Here is a 26,866-nt window from a genome sequence, read left to right on the forward strand (position 1 = left end):
ACTGTAAGAAAACACCTTTTATGTGATTGTGACACCTCACTAAGTTATGAAACTGAATTCAATAATAACGGACTGGCACCTAGAAAGCTGCTGGATTATCGTAAAAACCCAATATCCATCAGGGAAAGAAACTTATATTTCTCTGATGCCTTTCATGGCCTCAAGATGTCCCAAAGCGCTTTGCCATGAAGTACTTTGGAACTGGAGTCACAGTTGTAATATAGGAAACATGGCACCCAATTTCTGCACAGCAAGCTCTCACATGGAGCAGTGAGCTGACGACCAGATAATCTGTTTGTGATTTTAGTTAAGGAATAAATATTGGCCAGGACCAGATAGAGAACTCCCCTGCTCTTCTTTGAATGTTCCTGATGGAGCTTTTACATCCACCTAAGAGAGTAAGATGGGGTTTAATGTCTCATTTAAAAGGCAGCATTCCCGCAGTATTACACCGTGCTGACATGTCAGCCTACATTATGTACTCAGGTTGTTAGAATGAAGCTTGAACCCATTATCGCCTGATTCAGAGGTGAAACTGCTACCACAGACCCACAGAAGGAAATTTGCTATCCCCTTCTGGTCTGGTTCACACCTAGTCACACACCATGTGGGGGATTCTCGTTCTTAGAAAGAGGCCTAAAAAGCCACTAGGATAAGTGTTGGCCATGCTAGCATAGCATACATCCAAAGAATAGAATTTTAAAAATGCTGTAATACCCTACTCTTGGCACCATGAATTGTAGAACTCGAAGAAACCATTTAATTGTTGGATTAAACAGTTGCAAACACCCACTGTGCAGTGCTGTGAAATAATTTGATTCTCAAATGCCTCCACTGAGTTGCACATGCCTATGCCAGTTGCTGCTGATTCAGTAAGTGAAAAGTAATTGCTCATCACATATCTCTTAATGATCAGCAGGCTTTTCAAATTTCTCATCTAGTTTGATTGAATCTCAATGTTACTCATTGCATTTAAGTTTTAAATGAATGTTTCTTCCCTTCCAACATCTTGGATACAAGTACAACACAATATAAAAATAAAGGCATAATTTTGCCATTGGCGAGCTGGGGGCGGGGCCCAGATGGCATCGGGCAGAACCCCCGACATCATCCCGCCCCATTTAAATTTTCAGGAAGGCAGGGGACATCGCAATCAGCATTCTGCCTGCCGACCTGTCAATGGCCAATTGAGGCCATTGACAGGACCATTATAACAATTAAAGGACCTGCCCATCCAACCTTAAGGTTGGTGGGCAGGCCAGGAGCCCCGGCGGCAAATAGAGAAAACATGAAACCTCATCCACCGGCGGGATGAGGTTTCATGCAGGGTTTTAAACATTTTAATAAAGTTAATCTGCAAATTATGAACATGTCCCATCTCATGTGACATTGTCACATGAGGGAGACATGTTAGGGAATTTTTTTTTCTATTTTGAACATTTTTCAAAATGTAAGCTATCTCCCCAAGGCAGCACTTTGCCTCAGGGAGATGTGCACTCTTCCGTGCGCATACGCAAAAGAGCGCACTCTCGCTTTTGGGGAATCGCCCCCACCCCCTGCCCGCACAGGAAGCGCATAGCCTTAATTGGCCCGCCCATGTAAAATGGCAGTGCGGCCCGCCTCACTGGCGGGGATCGGCTCCCCGCCTGCCGGAGATTGGGTCGGGCCCGCCCGCCCGACAGGCAGAAAATTCTGCCCTAAGTCTCTGACAGGTGTGTAGCGATAGGCTTGACTGCTGTGATTTACCACATATTAAAAGGTGCTAGTCTTGATTACCGAGTCAGACTGGCATTCTTCCCTGACATGCAGGTTAAGCACAGAACTCTTACAACACATCTTTAAGCAATCAATCAGTTATGGAGCGAGATTACCAGGGGATTGGAAGGAAAGGTTTCAGTTCACCTTGGAACGTTTTGGATTCTCCATCACTGCTCTTTCATTGGCTTTTATGTAACATGTTACCACTTGCAGGCTGTGGATGCCATTAACCAATTCAAGAATGAGCTCATCAGCCTTTTAACCGCCCCTCAGGCAAGGGTTGGAATCTTATGGAGGCGACAGGGGTCTCCGTTGCCAGCTGAGGCCAGCAAGAATCTGGCATCACCTCTTCCCAAGAAGGCTGCCGCATCATGTGCCACTCAAACACTTGACAGGCCAGCAGCGGGCCTTTCCCTGGATCAAGGACATGGGATGGAAGTTCCACCTGATGAGAGATGTCGATCAGAGGCTGGCAGCTCAACTGAAAAGCAGCACTACCAGGGAGGGGGTGGTTGCTGGTGGTACAACACCCACCCAAAGCCTAGTATCACCACTGGATCTCAGGCTACAGGCAAGCAATGGCGGGACATGGGTTGGAAGCAAGGGCCGGGTTTGGGGGGGGGGGGGGGGGGCGTGCGAGGGGGCTCTCAACAGGGCCTCCTCCCAATGGCAGGTTGCTCAAACAGGCGCTGAGTGCCTTTGAATGAGGGCTCCCCTTCCCCCCAGAGCTGCAAATAGCCTGTGTGGGCTAGATTGTCATACTCCCCACAAGGTAAGCCCCCCTGACACCCGCTGTTAATACCAGCGGCGGTGGGATGAGGCCTTTAAGTGGTCATTAATTAGCCACTTAAGGGCCTCAAGTGGCAGCAGGGCAGAAAGGCCAATGGGCCTTCCCACCATGGTCTTACTTGGGGTGGAGGCAGGAAGGTGGCAGGGTTCTCACCTACCACTCTCCCTCCCCTGCCATAGAGGAGGGCAAAGGATCCTTGCCAAGGTCTCACTCCCCTCCTCCAGGCCCTCAGGTGCCCAAAGCTGCAGCACTTCTAGAGGTGGGTGTATTACTTAACCTGGCACTCAAGTGTCTGGTCAGGGTTACTCTCTGCAACTGGTCAATGACATTACTAATTCCACATACAACAATTTGCAATTAGATAGCAGCATTAATGATGTAGGCCATCTCAAGGCACTTCACAGGAGTGTTATCAAACAAAAGTTGGCACTGAGCCACTTAAGGAGATATTAGAACAGATGACCAAAAAGCTTTGTCAAAGAGGTAGGGTTTGAGGACCATCTTCAAAGGAAGAGAGAGATGAAGCGGGAATTCCAGGCCTATGGGCCTTAACAACTGAAGATTTTGGTGGGGGGAAGTAAATTGGATATGTGCATGTAAGCTAATAGGTCAGAGCTTTCATGCACAGCACAACATCCCAAAACTAAAAGCATATACATTTAGTACATCAGTATCTCAGAATTCTGTTACAATTGTGAGGTCAATAAGGTTATGTTTTAGGACTATCTTTTGGTTTATAAGATTACTATACTTTAGGGCTGTGGCTTTAAAGGTAAGATAGATGAACGGGGTCATATGACCTGGGCTGGAGTCTGCCTCGACAGTAAGCCTAATGTTTTATTGAGAGGGAGGTGCAAGGTATTTACAACTGGGGACAATGATAACTGTTCCTAAATCTACAAATGAATAGATACTGCATCTCCTGAAGTCCCAGAAAGGTGTTACAGCTATTAAGTTGCAAACAGTTATGCTGTAAACTCTCTCTTTATTTCCAGGATGAGAGAGAGTTGGGATCAGAGATAACTAATTAACATTTTACTTAGATATGTTTCCATTGCTGAGGTTACACGTTTCCCTGAAATAATTACAAACAGCAGAGTTGCAGTTTGATCTTGTGGGGGTCTGCAGCCAATTGAGGAGGAGGAGAATAAAAGAAAGAGTCTTCCAGGCCTGCACCTTAAGCAGAGGAAATTCCAACTCTTTCGTTTACTATGTGGGGTGCGGTTGGGAGCTCCCGCTCAGTTTGAAAACTAAGTTGGTGAGGGGTGAAAAGAGGTTGGAAGATTTGCCTAACTTGGAGCTAGAGAAAGAAATCTACAGTGTAGCCCTCACAGTGGTGTGTGTGTTCTGGGATTAGAAGTTACCCAGCTGCACAGTGGAAATGAAGCTGGGAGCAATGGTGAACTGTTTGCTATGTGACTTGTAATTCTGGGAGAGTGATAAGCAAAGAGAAATTGTTTGTAGTTTAACATATAAGCTGCCTACACAAGAAAATAGAGTTTAGTAAAGTGCTTTAGTTATTTGATACAGTTAAAGTTTTTTAAAAATGTGAAATCTTGATGTGTCATCCTTTCAGCTAACTGGAATTTCGAATTTCTTTCTAAACGTTATTGGGCTCCATGGAGGAGGTCATAACTCCTTCAGACCAGATCAACAACTAGATTAGATCATCATTAATAGAACTATCCCCTTTAGACTGGTGTGCAGAAATTCAATGTGCTTTTTAATACTTTGTTTCTTCTCCTGCCCCCCAAAAGCTACACCTGCATCAACAAAAGTATGATTTCACAGCAGCACAAAATTTGAAAACAATTAAGATGATCGGGAGAAGAACCAGAGGGAAAACAAGGATATTTTACTTTTTTAATGCTGTGAATATCTGGAATGTGATGCCTGAAAGGCTAGTGGAATTGAATGGTAATTTTTTTTTTAAAAAAGGAATTGAAAGAGCAGAGGGTGAGACAAATTGGATAGGTCTTTCAAGGGACTGCCATAGGCACAATTAGCCCTGTTCTATGCTGCATTATTCTGATTCTAAGAGGTAAGGGAGTAACTGTGAATAGGTGGCTAATGCATCGGGAAGGAAGTGTATAGGACTACATTGAGCAAGAGTACTTAAAATGAGCAATCCCATATATAGATCAAAACATTGCCAAATTTAAATTAAAGCCTCTCCATCACCATCAGAGTCAAGAATGTTCTGCAATACCATCAACCTGAGAAAATACTTTGATTATTGACTTTTGAACCTCATTTGACGGGAGAGATAAATGATTAGGAAACTACAAAAGTAGCTTTTGCATTCTCCCCTCACCGAAGCAAAGAATGGGAAAGTCATGCCTCAGGAGCTTTCAAGGAGGAAATAAAGAAATAAAGAAAAATGCCTTACATCCTGGTCATATTCCAGGAAAACATGGAAGTTATGGTCTTTGCCCAATACACTATGAACCGCAAGTCGCTGAAGGAAGACTTCATGGATGGACACAGTCTTCTTAAAGACAGCCAAGTACTCCCTAAAAATAACAATAAGCAGGGGGAAAAGATAGGAGTATTGTCAACAAAACAGATTTATTACTACAAATTATTTGTTATGCAGAAAGCAGAATTTTAAACTCAATGGAAACCACAATTAGGTCATATTTGCAAAATTAGTTACTCCCAATAATTAATTCATTAAGCTGGTTCAGAAATTCCAACAGCAAAAGTTATTATATACTAAATAAAAATACATTATAATAATGAACATTAAATTCACAAACCAAATCAGCAAAATTCTTGGGCAATATTTGACTTTTAAAACACAGTCTGGCATCTTAAAAGCTGTGCTCAATTTCTGCTGATCAAGTTAACTCAAACAGCAGTCAGATTTCAATAAGAAGAGAAAAATCACACTCATTTAATCTGTGCATTCCCAGCCCTTTCGCTGTAGATATTAAATACACCCCATCCACCCTCGTACTCTACCTCCCCAATAGAAGCAGCTGAAGTTTAACACTTGTCAGAAATCAAAAGGATGAAATTTTTCTCATTATCTTACGCTTCGAGTTCTTGCTTCATTTTATTAAATTCCTCTTTTGTCATGGATCCTTCACCTTCACCCAGCTTTTGCATCTTTTCTCTCGCAACATCAAAGTCCGGTTTGGCAGGTGCTGGAGGTATCTAAATGAGATGGAGGGAGGGAGGGAGGAAAGGAATTAGAGAAAAAAAAGTTGACTTCAAGAAAACTAGATAGTATCCTTTACATTCCCTCACCCAATACATGTCTGCCTAAGGCCAAGTACCCTCTACCTCCCAGCACTCAATGCATGGCCACATGAAGCCAAGCACTTTTTAGCTTTCCCCACACAATACTCAAGTTTGTCTGATCCCATGTTCATCATTTTCTTAGAAAAAAAATGAGACGACAAAAGTATTCATGTGTGAATTTAGATAGGAACAGCAGGTGGTCATTCAGCCCCATCAACCTCTTCCAACACCCAATTAGATCATAGCTGACCTGTACCTCGACTCTATCTGCCTCTGCTCCATATCTATTGATACTCTGCCAAAATAAAAGTCTATTCATCTGTCTTGAAAGTTTGTTATTTTTTATTTATTCATTCAGGGGATGCAGGTGTTTCTGGCTGGGCCAGCATTTATTACCCATCGCTCATTGCCCTTGAGAAGATGGTGGTGAGCTGCAGACCATGTGGTGTAGGTACATCCACAGTGCTGGTAGGAAGGGAGTTCCAGGGTTCTGACCCAGCGACAATGAAGGTATGGCGATATATCTCCAAGTCAGGATGGTGAGTGGCTTGGAGGGGAACTTCCAGCTGGTGGTGTTCCCATGGGTCTGCTGCCCTTGTCCTTCTAGATGGTAGAGGTCATGGCTTTGGAAGGTGTTGTCGAAGGAGCCTTGGCGAGTTGCTGCAGTGCATCTTGTAGATGGTACATACTGCTGCTACCGTGCATCGGTTGTGGAAGGAGTGAATGTTTGTGGATGGGGTGCCAATCAAGCAGGCTGCTTTGTCCTGAATGGTGTTGAGCTTCTTGAAATGTTGTTGGAGCTGCACTCGTCCAGGCAAGTGGAGAGTATTCCACCACACTACTGAATTGTGCCTTGTAGATAATGGGGAGGCTTTGGGGATTCAGGTGAGTTATTTGTCGAAGGATTCCCAGCCTCTGACCTGCTCACACAGCCACAGTATTTATATGGCTAGTACAGTTGTTTCTGGTCAGTGGTAGCCTCCCGGATGTTGGCTGTTAGCATCCACATTCTTTTAGAGGAGGGAGTTACAGATTTTCATTACCCTTGAGTGAAAAATTGCTATTTTCCAATTTCACTCATTTGGGCCTGGCTCTAATTTCAAGGTCGCTGCTCCTGGTTCTGGATTTTCCCAGAGCAAATAGTTTCTCTGTATCTACCCCACCAAATTCCTTTATTATTTTGAAGGCCTCGATTAGATTGCCACTCACCCTTATAAACTCAAGGAAATACAATTCAAGTTTATACAGCTTATCCCTTTAACCCTTTCAAGCTGGTGTCATTTAAGATAAATCTGCAGTGAACCTCCTCCAAAGCCTTCAGCAAGCCCAAAACTGAATCCAGATGGAGTCCGGCTAAGGCTCTATACAACCGAAGCGTCACTTTCTCCCCTATTTTATTGCAACCACCTATAAATAAAGGCTAATATTCCTCGAGTCTTTTTGATTACATTTTGTATCTGTCAATTTATCCTTCAGTGATGTGCACCTGGACACTTAAATCCCCTCCACACCTCCTGGGCTTTCACAACATTGAGAAAATAGTGGATTCTACTTCAGGCTCATGAAACAGATTGCAGTCCTGTGGGTGGCAACTACTGAATGTACTTCAGCTACTCACAATAATTCCAGCATAGTCCTCATTCTCAACCAAGGTGTCATGCAACCAGACAAAGTCCTCATGCTGCCGAATCACTGAGAAGTCTGATTTCTTGAAGGAAGGCAGGGCGGTCTGAACGAGGAGATATCAAGCATTAGCACATCCTAATCATTGACACATTCCCGCCCCCAGCCTCGACGTGTGCTCATGCATCTAAAAACAACCGCCAACACTGAGCAGCAATTGGTGGCTCCACCCATTTTCCACGGGTCAATGATATCCCCCGCACCCCACCTATGAAAATCCAGAGCCACTCCCTTTGCCAAATTTAACAGAGACTAGGCAAGCACCGTCCCATATGGATGAGCAAAAAAAATAAAATAAACAAACAAATCACCTTTGTGGAAAGAATACACCCTGGAGATTAGCACTGATGCCCAGGGTTATGAGAACTGCAAAGTTAAATTGTACCACTTATCAAACCCTTATAAATATTATTTATAATTATAAAGCTAATTGATGGGACTCATTGACAAGAGTTCAAAAGGACAGAGGGACTCCAGAAATTAATCCCTGCTTCAGCTGAACATGAGCATGAACTCTCACTTGCACAAACTTCAAACTCTGGCCCTGTGAGAGGTGGATGCAGGCCACATTTGTACCTTCTAGTCTTTTCCCTCAACAAACCTGGGATGCCACAAAACATCATGACCAGCACTGATGTCCACTTTGATCTACACTTTCTACCAGTCACTCATTGTTGACAAGATTATCTACCCAAGAAGCATGGGCTAACAGATCTATCACTATTGTTGGGAGGAAGATACATTCCTGTCCTTAAGATGAGAAAATTCTAATTTCCCATAACAAATATGCGGATAAGACTCTTGGCGGACATATACCAATTAGAGCACATGTTGTGTGGAGTTCACCTAAGAGTGGGAAAATATCAAGCAGTCTTGTCCACTGTCCTGAAACCCACAGAAAAAGTTCTCTCTCAAAAACCCAACATATATCCTGCAGAAGATGCAAGAGCTTGAAGCCACTACTTCCCAGCTGTATAGAAAAAGACTAAGCCCAAAAACGTCTTTGAAGAGTGCAAGGTAGTAGTAGGTCATTGTGTAAATCACCAGTTCTACACTAGTTTGTAAGTATACAAAAGGGTGATAGAAAAAGATTCAGTTGTAACTTACAAGAAAGAATTGGGTAAATACTAAAAAAATAGAAACGGCAATGGAAAAAGAGTAGGGGAGTGGAACTAATTAAACAGCTCTTTCAAAGAGCCAAAGGTATGATGGTCCAAATGGCCTTCTGCATAGCATGATTCTAAAAAGCTATACATGTGAGCTTCCTTCCTTGAGGCTTCTCGCATGGAAAGTTCTGCCTCACAATTAGAATGGAGCTCAGGAGCTGCTTTGGCATCCTTTGGCCACCAGCCACACTGTGCGGGCCTGCAGGTTTCTCACAGGATCTTCCAGGAGCTAGGAAAGGTGCAGCAACTGCAGTGGCAGCAATCAGGTACCTTGTCGGTGTTGTAATGCACTGAAGATGATCAAAGAGGCCAGCTGCAAACGTTTTAATTAGAATTTTTAGTGTCCAATCTTGATTCCGTACAGCTCAATCTGCAGGCTCAGTGGTAAGATGACATGCTCAATTGCAGGATTGTTTGGGACATCAAGGCACAGAATTTGAAAGCAATGCCTATATTTTGATATTTTGACTGTGTTTCTTAGGTAGGCAAATGGCTTTGGCAATGGTTTTGTCAACTAAGAGAGGAGCAGTAATAAAAGCTTTGAACATAACAGACAAAAACACAGTGATATTTCATCTTAAAAATCTATGTCTAAACCATAATTACTAATATGGTTTGCAACATACACATCTTTCCCACATTTCACATTGCTGGAACTCTGTTCCTGAACACTTTGGTGGTTTATCTATCAACACCTTGGATTTCTCTAAAGCCTTTGACAGGTTCGAGTACCAAGGGCTTCCAAATCATTAGTGTCCTCTTTCATACCAACAACTTCTTTCTCCCTCCAACACACCTAGCTCTCCACACACACAGACCACACACACATCTCCCAGATATGGGAACAGTCTTCTGTCCCCTCCTTCTGCACTCCAACAAGATACAAAGAAAAAGATCGTCATTTGATAAGCAATCCTTCTCTTCACCACTGCCATCCGAGCCCTTGCACAGCCACAATCTTTCATTTTTTAAGAGGATAGTCTGCGATCATTGCTCCTCCGCCTTCCCCTCTCATATTACTCCAAATAAGCCGCTTGTAGAGGTGGGCTGCTGGATAGTTTTATGAGGGAAAATGTGGAGCCCATCGGGAGCGGATACAAATGTTAACCTGTAGTATTTAAAAGGTGAAATGTAATAATCAAACGTGGACTTGATACTTCATTTGTAATGCTGCTTGCTACATTCTCATGGTTTGAGAACACAACTCAATTCGAGCTAAGTTCTGAGAATTGCAAAACTGGGAAAGTGAACTTCCTTCCCTCTTACAACCTAGGTGTCACTTTAGTCACTATTTCTTAATTGATGTCACCTTCGTGCATTTTTTCAATTTAAATAGCATCCTGTAAATTAAGAGGTGGGGGGAGAGAAGAAACAAGAAATAATATTGGAGAGTTATATTTACCAGTTATCAGAAACATTTATCTTCCCAAAGTTAATTCTCAATACCTTCTTCAAATGTCAAGAAACCACAAGGAACTTTTCAAAAGCACTGTCTCTTTTAAGCCATTTACAAAATGTGTTTTTGCCCGAGTCATCATTTTACCACTAATGAACGCCTTGATCTACTTCAATCATCAGAACAGCTGAAAGCACTAGTCTTCAAGGAAGTGTTTGACATCTGCACTTTTGAGATTTGAGACAAGAGCTAGCAAATGGAAGGAAGTCTGCAAAACGAGCAACTTTGGCAGTTTTTTCCCCCACCCCCCTTCAAAACTAACAAGAGATTGTGATACTAGGATCGGTCGCCTAAAGGTCACTCATTTCACATAATGAAATAAGATATTCAGATGGTTATTGTAACATGACAAAAATGTAACTTTTAATGTAACTTTGGGGTGGGGGGGTGGGGTAGGGGGAGTAACTTTGTGTTCACAAAAAGAAATGGACAGAAAGGGATCACATAATAAATTTAATACCAGAGGAGATCAAATGTTGCAAGAGATAATTTAGCAAAGATATCAACTGAGCTGGAGAGAAACAGCAAAAAGAAAACACCACAAAGTACAGAAAGAACAGAGCTAGATTAGGTGAAGAATATTTGACACCAGACAGAACGTTGTCAGGACACTGCAAGGAATAAAATATAAAGAAATATAAAAAGCAAGACTTAATGCATCTATTCACATTGCATTGAGCTAATGGGAAAATTTCGAATAATTTTGGTGGCAAGGAGAAAGTGTGGAAAGGCTGCAAGGAAAACTATTGCAATAATAACTGTTATTACTGCTCTAATAATGAATTGTTTACACAATTGATATGTTGAATATTTAATACTATACAAAATGGTCAGTACAGACTCACTGAACATGATGCAGTAATCTCAAGGTAGCCATGCAATTCTTCCCCAATCAAATATCAAGGGGAAAACCTTTGTTTCCTCTGGCCTTGCTCACAGCAAGTTTAGTATTCCCTGCTTTTCAGTTCTATTCTCTAGAAATACCATAGACATTAGCATATAAGTTGACCTCTGATGCCTCAAAAAAGTCATCCAAATAAAGGGGTCAACTTATACGCCAAGTATAAAAGTGAACCACCAGCATAAGTATGGGTGGTCATCATTTTGAAATGTGAAATAAACATAACTGCAATAATTCATATTAAATTAATGTGACACCGTTTATTGAGTAAAGCAATTGTACAATGATACTTTACCTTAAATCAATTTAAAACCCGTCAAATTCATCGTCACCTGACACAAAGTGTGAGCGTGTCAAACTCCTGTGTGTCTTTGCCTATTTTCCCCTTGTGCCCGGTTATAAGGTACCGATTAAGGAAAACTTACATTTGTGGGGTGAAAAATTGAGGCTAACTACTATTGCGAGTAGAACATGTCATGTCTGAAAAAGGAGGGTCGGCTTATATACTGAGTATATGCAAATCATGATTTTTGGGGCTTGAAAAATGAAGTTGTTTCATATGCCAGGTTGACATGTGCACCGTAATCTACAGTGAAGCCTAGCGCTTGGTTTGCTTTGTTTAAAAATAGCCTTGCTAACCTGCGACGCAACTTTTAGTGATTGGTGTATTTGTATTCTGAGATCCCTTTGTTCCTCTATTGCACCTTCCAATAAGTGAACTCCCTATTCTTCCTACCAAAATATACTATCTCATTATCCATGTTGTGCTTCATTTGCCAATTATTTACTCATTTTGCAAATTTATTAGTGTCCTCCTGTGATCTGTTGCAGTCCTCCTTAGTATTGACCAGCCCAATTTACAATCATCTGCAAGTTTAGAGGTTGTATTTTTGGTTCCAAAGTTCAAATTGTTAATTTACATTGGGGTCACTGCTGTGCACAGCACTGATCCTTATGGAAAATCACTTTCCATCTTCTGCCACCCTGAATAACTACCCTTTACTCCCACTCTCAAAGCCAGCAAGCAATATATTCTGCCACATAACCCTGACTTCATATTCGTTAATCTTTTTCGCTAGTCTATAATGGGACACCCTATTGAGGGCTTTCTGAAATCCAGATAAATTACATCTACCACATTATATCCCTCTGTTACCATCTCAAAAAATTCAATAAAGCTGGTCAAGCAAGATCTTCCCTTTTGAAATCCATGTTGACTACCCATCATTATATTTCTCTTTCTAGATGTTCTTCTACTGTCTCCTCTAGTAAGGATTCTATTATTTTTCCCACCAGCGATGCTAAGCTAACTGGTCTATAATTCCCTGGACGTTTTCTGTCCCCCTTCTTAAATATGGGAATTACATTAGCAGTCCATTTGCAGAAAATGATAGAAATGTCACTCAGAGGCCACAAACCTTCTGGCTCTCGAAATTAAGGTGTTAACCTTTCACTTTGAAACAAAGTGTGGCTCAGTTTTGATTGACAGTGAAAATATAAACAGTCAGAAAATGCCATTAAACATATCATTTTGTCATAGATACAGGCAACTTTGTTGATCAAATTATTAATTGTTAATATTAATAATGTATTTAAAGAGCCATTCCACCACCATCACCCCCACCCACCCCAAAGTATTATAGGGCAGAAAACAATTGACATTTTACAAGTTGCAAATTCTGTTCTTTAATGAAATTATACTCACATTAGTAGATCCACTTAAATTTAAGATCCACTTAAATTCTAGGCACATAGTACTGCCAATTTTTTAATCTTAATAATCCTTGGGTGTCTATGATGGCTTTTATTGGTGTAAGCTAGACTTATTTTATGTTTTATATCTTGTAGTGAGGAGCAGACTTACCTTAGTGTGAACTGTGAATTTTACTTTCTCTCTCTCACTTAGAGCATCAGGAATATCAACCAGCATTGTGGGCTCTGCTTCCATAGATACTGAAGCTAACTGAAATCAAAAAGGGAACACTTACTTGCAGCACCACGCAAGGTAATATATGGTAGTGTAGGATCTTACTCTAGCATAATTAAGATCACCAGGATTACAAAATGATAATTTAATACCTTAGCACCTTTCATATAAAAAAATATTCAGAGACTTTTTTTGCTGTCACTGCAACGTTAAATACCCTCTTATCTAAAAACATTGAGTATTGTATTCTGTTAATGCCAGGCGAAGTGTATTTAACTTCCCAGAGCCACTGTCTTTTGGAGGAGATGTTAAACGGAGGCCTCGCCTGCTCTCTCACAGACAGATGTAAAAGATCCCACGGCTATTATTGGGAGAAAAGCAGGGGCAGTTCTTCACAGTGTGTTGGGGCCAATATTAATCCCTCATCCAACATCAGTTAAAAAAAAAGCAGATGATCTAGTCATCATCACATCACTTTGTGAGAGCTTGTGCCAATTGGTTCCTGTATCACATACATCATCTGTGGACTTGTGCTAAAGTTGGGAGAGATGTACCACAGACTAGTTAAGGAACAACCTGGCATTATTATACTCACTGAATCATACCTTACAAGCCAATGTCCCTGATACCTTAATCACCACTCCTGGTTGATGTCCTGTCCCATCAGCAGGACAGACACACCAGAGGTGATAGCATGGTTTGTTACAGTCAGAAGGAAATGGTTTTGGGAATTTTTTTCCATTCATGGGATGTGGGAAATGCTGGCTAGACCAGCATTTATTGCCCATCCCTAATTGTCCTACAGAAGGTGGTAGTGAGCTGCCTTTTCAAACCGCAGCAGTCCATGTGGTGTAGGTACAAACACAGTGCTGTTAGGAATGGAGTTCCAGGATTTTGGACCCAGTGACAGTGAAGGAATGGCGATATGGTTCCAAGTCAGGAGAGTTCCAGGTGGTGGTGCTTCCCTGCATCTGCTGCCCTTGTCCTTCTAGATGGTAGAGGTCGGTCATGGATTTGGATGGTGCTGTCTAAGGAGTCTTGGTGAATTCCTGCAGTGCATCTTGTAGAAGGTACACACTGCTGCCACTGTGTGTTGGTGGTGGAGGGAGTGAATGTTTGTGGGTGGGGTGCCAATCAAGTGGGCTGCTTTGTCCTGGATGGTGCCGAGCTTCTGGAGTGTTGTTGGAACTGCACTCATCCAGGCAATCGTCAACATTGACTCAAGACCCCAAGAAGTCTCGTGGTATCAGGTCAAACATGGACAAGGAAACCTCCTGCTGATTATCATCCACCATCTTCCCTCAACTGGTGAATCAGTATTCCATGTCAAACACTGCTTGGAGGAAGCACTGAGGGTAAACAACAGCACAGAATGTACAAATGGGTGGTGGACTTGAATGTTCATCACCAAGTGTGGCTCAGTAGTACCACAACTGATTAAGCTGACTTAGCCCTGAAGGACAGGTCTGCCAGGCCAGGCCTGGCCTGTGACAGATGATGAGAACACCGACAAGGGAAAAAAGTCTACTTGATCTCATCCTCACCAATCTACCTGTCACAGATGCATCTGTGCATTGCATTATTTGTAGGAGTGAACACCACACAGTCCTTGTGGAGACACAGGGGATATATTCAGTCTGAAGACTGAATATATTCCCTCCATCACGTTGTGTGGCACCGCCATTGTGCTAAATGGAACAGGTTCAGAATTCAGATCTCGCAAATCAACACTAGACCTCCATGGAGGTGCTGTGGACAATCAGCAGCAACATAATTGTATTCAACCACAATCTGCGACCCGACATATCACTCGCTCTAGCGTGACCATCAAGCCAGGGATCAGCCCTAGTTCAAAGAGAATTGCAGTAGAGCATGCCAGGAGCAGCACCAGACATAGCTGAAAATGAGGTGCCAACCTTGTGAAGCCACAACATAGGATTACATGCAAGATAAACAGCAGAGGCAGCATGGAATAGACAGAGCTAAGTGACCACATAATGGATCAGATCAAATCTCTGCAATCTTGACATATCCAGTCATGAGTTGTGCTGGACAATTAAACAACTCACAGGAACAGGTGGCTCCACAAATATGCCCATCCTCAATGATGAGGGAACCCAGCACATCAGTGCAAAAGACAAGGCTGAATCACTTTCAACATCTTCAGCCAGAAGTGCTGAGTAGGTGATCCATTTGGACACCCCTTCCACCCCCCCCACTCCCACCCTGTCGACCCTGCAAAGTCCTCCTTACTAACATCTGGAGGCTAGTGCCAAAATTGGGAGAGCTGTCACACAGACTAGACAAGCAACAGCCTGACATAGTCATACTCACGGAATCATCTCTTAAGATAATGTCCCAGGCACTGCCATCACCACCCCTGGGTAAGCCCCATCCCATCAGCAAGACAGACCCAGCAGAGGTGGCAGCACAGTGGTACACAGTCAGGAGAGGTTGCACTGGGAGTCCTCAACATTGACTCCAGACTCCATGAAGTCTCATGGCATCAGGTCAAACATGGGCAAGGAAACCTCCTCCTAATTACCACATATCGCTCTCCCTCAGCTGATGAATCAGTGCTCCTCCATGTTGAACACCACTTGGAGGAAACACTGAGGGTGGCAAGGGCACAGAATGTACTCTGGGTGGGGGACTTCAATGCCCATCACCAAGAGTGGCTCTGTAGCACTACTACTGAATGAGCTGGCCGAATCCCAAAGGACATAGCTTCTAGACTGGGTCTGCGGCAGATGGTGAGGGAACCAACAAGAGGGAAAAAACATACTTGACCTCATCCTCACCACTGTCTGTGACCGTATCGGTAGGAGTGGCTACTGCACAGTTGTTATAGAGACAAAGTCCTGCCTTCACACTGAAGGTACCCTCCATCGTGTTGTGTGGCACTACCACTGTGCTAAATGGGATAGATTTCAAACAAGACCCAGCAACTCAAGACTGGGCATCCATGAGGCGCTGTGGGCCATCAACAGCAGAATTGTACTCAAATACAATCTGTAACCTAATGGCCTGGCATATCCTCCACTCTACCATTACCATCAAGCCAAGGGATCAACCCTGGTTCAATAAAGAGTGCAGGAGGGCATGCCAGGAGCAGCAACAGGCATACCTAAAAATGAGGTGTCAACCTGGTGAAGCTATAACACAGGACTACTTGAGCGCCAAACAGCATAAGCAGCAAGTGATAGACAGAGCTAAGCAATCCCACAGCCAACGGATCAGATCCAAGCTCTGCAGTCCTGCTACATCCAGTCATGAATGATGGTGGACAATTGAACAACTCACTAGAGGTGGCGGCTCCACACATATCCCAATGCTCAATGATGGGGGTGCCCAGCACATCAGCGCAAAAGATAAGATAGAAGCATTTGCTACAATCTTCGGCCAGAAGTGCTGAGTGGATGACCCATCTCGGCCTCCTCCGGAGGTCCCCAGTATCACAGCTGCCAGTCTCCAGCCAATTCAATTCACTTGACGTGATATCAAGAAATGGCTGAAGTCACTGGATACTGTAAAGGCTACGGGCCTTGACAATATTCCGGCAATAGTACTGAAGACATGTGCTCCAGAACTTGCCGCGCCCCTAGCCAGGCTGTTCCAGTACAACTACAACACTGGCATCTACCCAACTATGTGGAAAAATGCCCAGGTATGTCCTGTACGCAAAAAGCAGGACAAATCCAACCCGGCCAATTACCACCCCATCAGTCTATTCTCGATCATCAGTAAACTAATGGAAGGGGTCACCAACAGTGCTATCAAGTGGCACTTGCTTAGCAATAATCTGCTCACTGATGCCCAGTTTGGGTTCCATCAGGGCCACTCAGCTCCTGACCTCATTATAGCCTTGGTTCAAACATGGGCAAAAGAGCTGAACTCCAGAGGTGAGAGGAGTATGGCATCAAGCAGCCCTAGCTAAACTGGAGTCGATGGGAGTTAGGGGGAAAAACCATTCACCGGTTGGAGTCATACCTAGCACAAAGGAAGATGGTTGTGGTTGATGGAGGTCAGTCATCTCAGCTCCAGGACATCATTGCAGGAGTTCCTCAGGGTGGTGTCCTCAGCCCAACCATCTTCAACTGCTTCATTAATGATCTTCCTTCCATCATAAGGTCAGAAGTGGGGATGTTCGCTGATGACTGCACAATGTTCAGCACCATTCGCGACTCCCCAGATGCTGAAGCAGTCTATGTCCAAATGAATCAAGACATGGACCATATACAGCCTTGGGCTGACAAGTGGCAAGTAACATTCATGCCACTCAAGTGGCAGGCAATGACCATCTCCAACAAGAGAAAATCTAACCATCGCCCCCTTGACGTTCAATGGCATTACCATCATTGAATCCCCCACTATCAACATCCTGGGAGTTACCATTGACCAGAAACTGAACTGGACTAGCCATATAAATACTATTGCCACAACAGCAGATTAGAGGCTCAGAATTCTGCAGCGAGTAACTCACTTCCTGACTCCCCAAAGCCTGTCCACAACCTACAAGGCACAAGTCAGGAGTGTGATGGAATACTTCCCACTTGCCTGGATGAGTGCAGCTCCCACAACATTCAAGGAGCTTGATACCGTCCAGGACAAAACAGCCCCCTTGATTGGTACCACATCCACAAATGGCTGAAGACACTGGATCCAGCAAAGGATATGGGCCCTAACAACATCCCAAGTGCAGTACTGAAGACTGAGCTCCCGAACTAGCTGCATCCTTAGCAGTACTGGTACATCACTGGCATCTAACCAACATTGTGAAAAATTATCCAGGTATCCAGTCTACAAAAAGCAGGAGAAATCCAACCCAGCCAATTAACACCCCAGTCTGGATAGTGATGGAAGATTTCACTGACAGGGCTACCAAATGGCAATCACTCAGCAAAAACTTGTTCGCCAATGCACAACTTGAGTTCCACCAGAGCTACTCAGCCCCATACCTCATTACAGCCTTGGTTCAAACATCAATAAGAGACCTGAATTCCAGATGTGACTACCTTTAACATCGGGGCACCAAGGAGGCCTAGCAAAATTGAAGCCAATGGGAATCAGGGGTAAACTGTCCACTAGTCAGAGTCATACACCTAGCACAAGGATGATTATGGTTGTTGGAGGCCAATCATCTCAGTCCCAAGATATTGCTGCAGGGGTCCCTTTATCAATGACCTTCCCTTCATCATAAGGTCAGAAGTGGGGATGTTTGCTATGATTGCAGTGTTCAGTACCATTCGTGACTCCTCAGATAATGAAGCAATCCATGTTCACATGAAGCAGGACCAGGCTGATAAGTGGCCACAACATTTGTACCTCACAAGTGCCAGGCAATGACCATCTCCAACAAGAGAGAATCTAACCATCGCCCCTTGACATTCAACTACATCACCATCGCTGAATCCCATCACCACCATCCTGGGGCTTCCCAGTCAGCAGAAATTGAACTGGACCAATCGTATATATACTGTTTCTGCAAGAACAGGTCACAGGGTGGGAATTCTGTAGCGAGTAACTCACCTCCTGACTCCCCAAAGCCTGTCTACCATTTACAAGGCACAAGTCAGGAGTGTGATAGAATACTCTCCACTTCCCTTGATGCGTGAAGCTCCAACACCACTCAAGAAACTAGATACCATCCAGGTAAAAGCAGCACATTTAATTGGCATCCCATCCCTCACCTGCACACAGTGGCAGCAGTACACACCACCTGTAAGATTCACTGCAGCAACTTGCCATGCCATCTTCAAGAGTCCCTTCCAAATCTGCAATCCCTAACACCTATAAGGACAAGAGCAGCAGATACATGGGAACACCATCACCTGCAAGTTCCCCTCCAAGCCATACACCATCCTGACTTGGGACCATATCGCTGCTTCTTCACTGTCACTGGGTTAAAATCCTGGAACTCCCTCCCGATCAGTTTTGCGAGTTTACCTACGCCACATGGACTGCAGTAGTTGAAGGCAACGGCTCACCACCAGATTCTCAATTGCAATTAAGAATGGGCAATAAATGCTGGCCTTGCCAGCAATGCTCACATCATATAAACAAATAAAAAAAGCATTAGTCCCCAGACGGAAACCCTTCAAATGCAGGAACATTGGCAGTTATCAATTCTCAGAAAAACAGCTTATTCGCAGATAAAATAATGCACAGAGAGACTGGCAAAGTACTAAATAGCATAAGTATTTCACAGAGAAAACAGAGGCCAGTGAATCCTACAGCTTCTCAGCCCACTGTTTTCCTTTGCAGCAAATGCAGCAGAGACTGCCATGCCAGAATGGAACTTCTGAGCCATACCAGGCAATGCTTAACACAAGAGTTTGTTAATACGATCCGAGCTGGTGGGTGAAGCTGAAACCAAGGCACAGCGCTTTCCTTTACTAAGAGAGCTTATTGACTTGTTCAGTCTCACAGCTCTCCTCCTACACAACCCAGTGTCCCAGCTATCCCCTATTTACACATGCTCAAAGATAATTAATACCCATCACCTTTTTCTCTTAACCTTAAAAACATAACTGACATGACATTAATAAACATTAATGTAACAGATTTGACCACCAAGGCACAAACCAAGGTTTCACGAGATGGAAGGCTGCCAAAACTTCGAAAAAAAAACTAGAAAACCAAGGGAGTTGATGTACCATTTCCAGAAAGTTTCTTGGTATTCAGTTTTCTTTGATGAAGTAACTGGGTCTCTTCCTTCCCTTAGCAGTCTGCAGTCTTGAATGCATCTTTTAGAATAAATGCTTCATATAGTCTTCACAAGCAAGAACTGAGAAAGTCTGCTTACATTCACATCAGAATTAAAGATTACTTAGCAGTAGGATGACATTTACCCCATGGAACCACTGATTTAAACCAACTTAAAATTGAGGCAGTAACTGGCCTACAACAGTGTCCCTCTCCCCAACCATAGGCTATTTTCATTTATTGCCATAATTTGAAACTAAGCTGAATTAAAAAATAAACATGTTTCCCTCTGCCAAAGGAAATCCTTTATCAAGTGGGTTGTGAATAGCAACTTTGTTTTGTATCTCAACCAACATTGTGTATCTCTATCAATTTTGCATAGTTCTGAGAAGGCTAAAGACAGGACTCCTACTTTTGTCACAAATTTGTTCTTCTTTCCACCCCAGTAGGATGAACCCCTCAACCTGGCAGGCAAACAGCAAAATTCACCCAAACAAGGCAAAGCCAGAGATACAACATGCACCAAAATTAATTGAAGACAAGTAGTTAATATCTAGAACTGACAGATCACCCATTTTCAAACTTTTCCTACCACGAAATAGAGCACCATCTACATTAAACAGACCAGCTTCCTTGCCCTCAGAACACCATGCAGCCTTTGTTTCATTAACAGAGGGTGGGGCTGATTTATTTAGCAACGCACAAAGCTGATTTGTAAAGCAATACATTACCCACGCCAAAGGGCACCAACACCATTACATAAAAATCTTTTCAGTAATCCATGAAAAAAAAAAGCACATAGCACCACTCTCTGCCTTCCCCTTGGTATTGCGCATGGTAGAATATCCAATTTCATGGCTGCAATTATTTATAATTCTTCAATAAACTCATTATTAGGGCTGCCATTCTGCTTGTGGCTAGGATGGACACACTACAACTATTTCATCATCCCTGCAAAACCACCATACAATATGTAACATGTCATCCACTGCATCAATAAATAATGTGGACTCACAGAACATCTGAGACTGGAACTCTTGAGATTCTCAATATTTAAAAAGAAAAACAGACATAGACAGAACCAAATGACAAATAAAAACAAGACAAAACCTTCAACTTTTACAACACCTCCCACAACTTCAGAGCATCCCAAAGTGTTAGAGCCAGTGAAGTACTTTTGGAGTGTAGTTATTGCTGTAACATAGTGAGCATGGGAGCTAATTTGCACACAGCAAGATTCCCACCAACAGCTGACTCGTGATAATGACTAGGTCATGTGTTATAGTAATGTTGACTGAGTGATAATTATTGGCCAGAATATTGTAGAGTTCTTTCCTTATTCTTTGAGTAATGCCATGGGATCTTGACATCCACTTGAGAGGGCAAACAATGCTGCAACTTAACACCTCTCACAAAAAAATGGCAATGCAGCACTCCTTCAGTACAGCGCTGGAGGGTCAGCTTAGTTTTTGCACTAGTTTAAAAAGAAAGAAAATATAGAAAATGCTTTGTGGGGTTCAATAAAATCTACATCAAAATGAGAGGGGTCACTCCAACGCCCGGTGGCGATAAGTCCAAATTACATAGCCTCGCTTCTCAATTCAAAAGACGACTGGGATGAATGGTGTGCAAAATGGAAGCTTGACAATTCAACAGGATAGCCTTTTTTAAGTTGGACACACTGCTGGGGCAAAGAACTTCACACTGCTTCTGGTCTTAACAGTACTAGACCTACAAGCATAGTACGACACAAACACCCCATTCCCCCATATTTCATTTAAGCAACACACAAGTAAGAAAGACATTGCTACTCCTTTAAGCAACACACAAGTAAGAAAGACATTGCTACTCCTTTAAGCAACACACAAGTAAGAAAGACATTGCTACTCCTTTAAGCAACACACAAGTAAGAAAGACATTGCTACTCCTTTAAGCAACACACAAGTAAGAAAGACATTGCTACTCCTTTAAGCAACACACAAGTAAGAAAGACATTGCTACTCCTTTAAGCAACACACAAGTAAGAAAGACATTGCTACTCCTTTAAGCAACACACAAGTAAGAAAGACATTGCTACTCCTTTAAGCAACACACAAGTAAGAAAGACATTGCTACTCCTTTAAGCAACACACAAGTAAGAAAGACATTGCTACTCCTTTAAGCAACACACAAGTAAGAAAGACATTGCTACTCCTTTAAGCAACACACAAGTAAGAAAGACATTGCTACTCCTTTAAGCAACACACAAGACATTGCTACTCCTTTAAGCAACACACAAGTAAGAAAGACATTGCTACTCCTTTAAGCAACACACAAGTAAGAAAGACATTGCTACTCCTTTAAGCAACACACAAGTAAGAAAGACATTGCTACTCCTTTAAGCAACACACAAGTAAGAAAGACATTGCTACTCCTTTAAGCAACACCATTCAAACATCAAGCTTTAGTTCCAAGGCAGAAAAAAAGATGCCTGGTGGAATTCAAGTGGGTTTTTTTTTTGCAGGACAACATGATTTTTGGATTGCTTCTTCCTTCTCAAACATCGGAAAAACCAAAGTATTCACTTCTAGTTACCACATCAACTATACAGCACTCCACCTCACTGCCCTCAGTTCTCTTTCGTGTCCATTAAGACAAGGCTCTGTCCCACAAGCAGGTTTCATTAGGGACGTGTCAGATTATACATCAATTCCTTCGTCACTTCTACCCTCCATCCAATTAGACATCCCTTTTGTTCTTTTCATGATCCTCTTTTCCCAGTTCTGTATTTACTCAACACCCTTTACTTCTGATAAAAGGTCACTGACCTGCAACATTAACTTTCATTTGCTCCACAGATGTTGTCTGACCTGTTGAGTGTTCCCAGCATCTCACATTTTTGATACATCAATTATCTTTTGTTTAAAAAAAATGTAAACCAAGTGTTCTAGCCATAGTTGTATTCTGAGTAAGTCATAGAAAACTGAACAAGTAGTCAGAATTCGATGTGTCAAAAAGGGTTTTGTTATGCACTTTTAAATTATTTTACTTTTAATACAAGCGTTTTACCAAATTGAGTAATCTTATAGCACCATCCCATTATACTTTCCCAGCCACTTAATGCAGGCGCAGGCTTGCAAATGAAATCTGCCTGGAATACATGGTGGCCAGCATAACAGAGTAATGCTCCAAGTATGTTGGAGTCAATGAAAATCTTATTAAGCCCAAAACTGCACTCTAGGTAATTGGAAAAAATTTAGGTGATTCTTAAGTGTTAATAAATAGAGACAGATTACAAGGTTTTTTTCCCGCTCAAACGGACGAGTGTCCTTGTAAAGTTGGCTTATAATTAGAGCACAAAATATAGGCCGACACTCCAGTGAAATGCAGATGGAGCTGGAGATAGTGCCTTTTTAGATGATACATTAAACCCAGGCCCCACAGTTAGATGCGAAATATTCCCTGGCACTATTTACGAGACAAGTTTCCCAAGTGTCCTGGTCAACATTTATTCCTCAATCTACATCACTAAAACAGATTATCTGGTCGTCACCACATTGCTGTATGCGGGAACTTGCTGTACACAAATTGGCTGTCATGTTTACTGTGTTACAACAGTGACTACACTTGAAAAATACTTCAATGGTTTTGAAGCACTTAGGGACATACAATTTGGGCTATACAAATGCAAATCACTACGAGCCCATTGACAGATTTTGTCAATATGCTTTATTTACAGTTCCCATCAACAAGAGAAGCTGTATAAAATGCTCTTGCAGCAGTCCCTTGCTGCAAATCACCCGCTCTTTTTAACGATTTACTCTGTACACCACAGGTTGGTTATGACTCCCTCAGTAGCAGCGAAACCATAAAACATACCTGCTATAACATTACTCATTTGAACGGGTTTATTCAAATTTCCAATGATCCTTTCTCCAAGGGATCTCACTCCAATTTGCTCTAAGGTCAAGTTGAGCCCTGACTAGGTTTGATTTACTATTTTGATGAGGGTTGATATGAAGTGAAATGGCCTCAAACAGATGTCACAGTTAGAGTGTAAACAGCCTCAAATTGGACACCTCTCAATGTCAGAACTCATTGCTGTGTTGTGTAAAGGTGGGAATCATTAGAAGCCCCACAGGCCTTGGGACAGGTACTTGCTGATTTCAACTGTTGATGTGGCTCCGTCTAAGCATTCAATAACTCCTTCACTGCAGGACCATTTAAACAATCCAAATACCTGATTAGGGATTTTTTTTTTTTTTAAACTGACTGCAAGATTATTGTACATGAAATATTCTTTGAAAAACCTGCAATTTTTCAACTGAATTTCACTCATACAACATTGCAGCAAGTTAACACGGCTACTTCTTCCTGAGATTAACAGGGCAATTAAGACGCTATAAGTGGCAAAGTTAATACTAATGCCTAATAGCTATCTTGCTTTGGCAGATGCAAGTGACCATCCATTTCAAACATGGGAGTTTTATGTGGTGGAGGCTGTGTAAAAGACAAATTTATAGTTTTAATTACAACACTATAAATGCACTGCTGTTATTCATCCACAGCAATAAACAAGCACAATTCATCATGTGGTCAAGTACAGTTGCACACTCAACCGATAGTACAATTTTTCAGTCATCAACAAATTCAGGCAGAGTTCCTTTAATACAGGAAACTAAAAAAGTGTAGCCTTGAAAAAAAAACTGGTTTAAAAGCTTTTTTTAAAAAACATTTCCAATTGAGGCTCTTTCAAGAACTTCCTTGTAAAGGAATCTATGCTAACTGCCTCAACTACTCCATGTGATAGCCAGTTCCACATTCTAACCACTCATAAGGATGCTTCTCTTGAATTCTTCCTTGGATCAGCAAGTTCTGATGTGGTGGCATCACAGACAAGCTCAATCTCGTCCTTCCCCAATGTCTACTTTTCCAACAGGAGGTTGCTCAATAATGTCCTTTAGGGAAGGAAAATCTGCTGTCTTTACCTGTTCTGGCTTACATGTGACTCCAGACCCACAGCAATGTGGTTGACTCCTAAATGCCCTCTGAACTAGGGCAACTAGGGATGGGTAATAAGTGCTGGCCTGGCCAGCGAGGCCCACATCCCATGAATGAATAATAAAAAAAAAAATCTCGAGCAGACACCCTGGTAAATTTACCCTCTCTGGCCACAGTCTTGGTGTTTCAGCTACCAGCCTAGGGTGAAGTTAGCACAGGCCCAGGATTGAACCTGGAATCCTCTTCTTCTGTACAGCCCAGCTATTCGCTTAGTGGATAAGGTCTGAGACACCCAGGGGACCGCACATTTCTATAATTATTTTAAAACATGGTTCGTCAGTCAATTAGAGATTAGAGAAACAGATACAATTACAAGAACATCTTGATTTTCTTGATTTTAAGCATTTACAAAATTGTGGCTAACTAATCATTCCAAGTTTCGGGTTGCTGCAAAGCACTTTCGGCTCTGCACTAACAGTAAACTGGTGCAGTGTTTATGTTTTTTTTCTTTATTCTTTCATGGGATGTGGGTGTGGCTGACAAAGCCAGCATTTGTTGCCCATCCTTAATTGCCCTTGAAATGAGTGGCTTGCTGATCATTTCAGAGGGCAGTTAAGAGTCTTTCTTTTTATTCACAGAATCTCAGTGCAGAAGAGGCCCTTCAGCCCATTGATTCTGCACCGACACGTGAGAAACACCTGACCTACCTACCTAATCCCATTTACCAGCACTTGGCCCATAGCCTTGAATGTTAAGACGTGCCAAGTGCTCATCTAGGTACTTTTTAAAGGATGTGAGGCTACCCGCCTCCACCACCCTCCCAGGCAGTGCATTCCAGACCATCACCACCCTCTGGGTAAAAAAGCTTTTTCTCACATCCCCCCTAAACCTCCTGCCCCTCACCTTGAACTTATGTCCCCTCGTGACTGACCTTTCAACTAAGGAGAACAACTGCTCCCTATCCACCCTGTCCATGCCCCTCAATCTTGTACACCTCGATCAGGTCGCCCCTCAGTCTTCTCTGCTCCAACGAAAACAACCCAAGTCTATCCAACCTCTCTTCATAACTTAAATGTTTCATCCCAGGCAACATCCTGGTGAATCTCCTCTGCACCCTCTCCAGTGCAATCACATCCTTTCTATAATGTGGCAACCAGAACTGCACACAGTACTCCAGCTGTGGCCTCACCAAAGTTCTATACAACTCCAACATGATCTCCCTACTTTTGTAATCTATGCCTCGATTGATAAAGGCAAGTGTCCCATATGCCTTTTTCACCACCCCACTAACATGCCCCTCTGCCTTCAGGAATCTATGGACACACACGCCAAAGTCCCTTTGTTCCTCAGAACTTCCTAGTGTCATGTTGTTCATTGAATACTTCCTTGTCAAATTACTCCTTCCAAAGTGTATCACCTCACACCTTTAAGGGTTAAATTCCATCTACCACTTATCTGCCCATTCGACCATCCCATCTATATCTTCCTGTAGCCCAAGACACACAACCTCACTGTTAACCACCCGGCCAATCTTTGTGACATCCGCAAACTTACTAATCCTACCCCCCCATATAGTCATCTATATCATTTATATAAATGACAAATAATAGAGGACCCAGCACAGATCCCTGTGGTACGCCACTGGACACTGGCTTCCAGTCACTAAAGCATCCCTCTGTCATCACCCTCTGTCTCCTACAACTAAGCCAATTTTGAATCCACCTTATCAAATTACCCTGTATCCCATATGCATTTGCCTTCATTATAAGTCTCCCATGTGGGACCTTGTCAAAGGCTTTGCTGAAATCCATATAAACTACATCAACTGCACTACCCTCATTCACACACCTGGTCACCTCCTCAAAAAATTCAATAAAATTTGTTAGGCATGACCTCCCTCTGACAAAGCTATGCTGACTATCCCTGATCAAACCTTGCCTCTCCAAGTGGAGATAGATTCTCACCTTCAGAATTTTCTCCAATAGTTTCCCTCCCACTGATGTGAGACTCATTGGCCTGTAGTTCGCTGGCTTCTCTCTACAACCCTTCTTAAATAGCGGAACCACATTAGCTGTTCTCCAGTCCTCTGGCACCTCCCCGTGGCCAGAGAGGAATTAAAAATTTGGGTCAGAGCCCCTGCGATCTCCTCCCTTGCCTTCCTCAGCAGTCTGGGACACAAATCATCCAGACCTGGAGATTTGTCCACTTTTAAGCCTGCCAACACCTCCAATACCTTGTCACTCCCTATATCAAT

General features: G+C 42.7%; 1 protein-coding gene across 1 annotated transcript in view; it reads right to left on the minus strand.

The window, feature by feature from the left end:
* The window catches only part of snx5 (sorting nexin 5), a 54,262-nt gene that overhangs the window by 21,943 nt on the left and 5,453 nt on the right, over positions 1-26,866 (minus strand). The window contains exons 3-6 of the mRNA XM_078556704.1: positions 12,865-12,963; positions 7,413-7,523; positions 5,586-5,707; positions 4,938-5,061 (exon numbers count right to left, since the gene is read on the minus strand). Coding sequence (XP_078412830.1) covers positions 4,938-5,061; positions 5,586-5,707; positions 7,413-7,523; positions 12,865-12,963 — 456 coding nt within the window. The remainder of the gene's footprint in view (positions 1-4,937; positions 5,062-5,585; positions 5,708-7,412; positions 7,524-12,864; positions 12,964-26,866) is intronic.

Source organism: Cetorhinus maximus, chromosome 14, assembly GCF_964194155.1.
Source record: "Cetorhinus maximus chromosome 14, sCetMax3.hap1.1, whole genome shotgun sequence".
In the NCBI taxonomy this organism is placed as follows: Eukaryota; Metazoa; Chordata; class Chondrichthyes; order Lamniformes; family Cetorhinidae; genus Cetorhinus; species Cetorhinus maximus.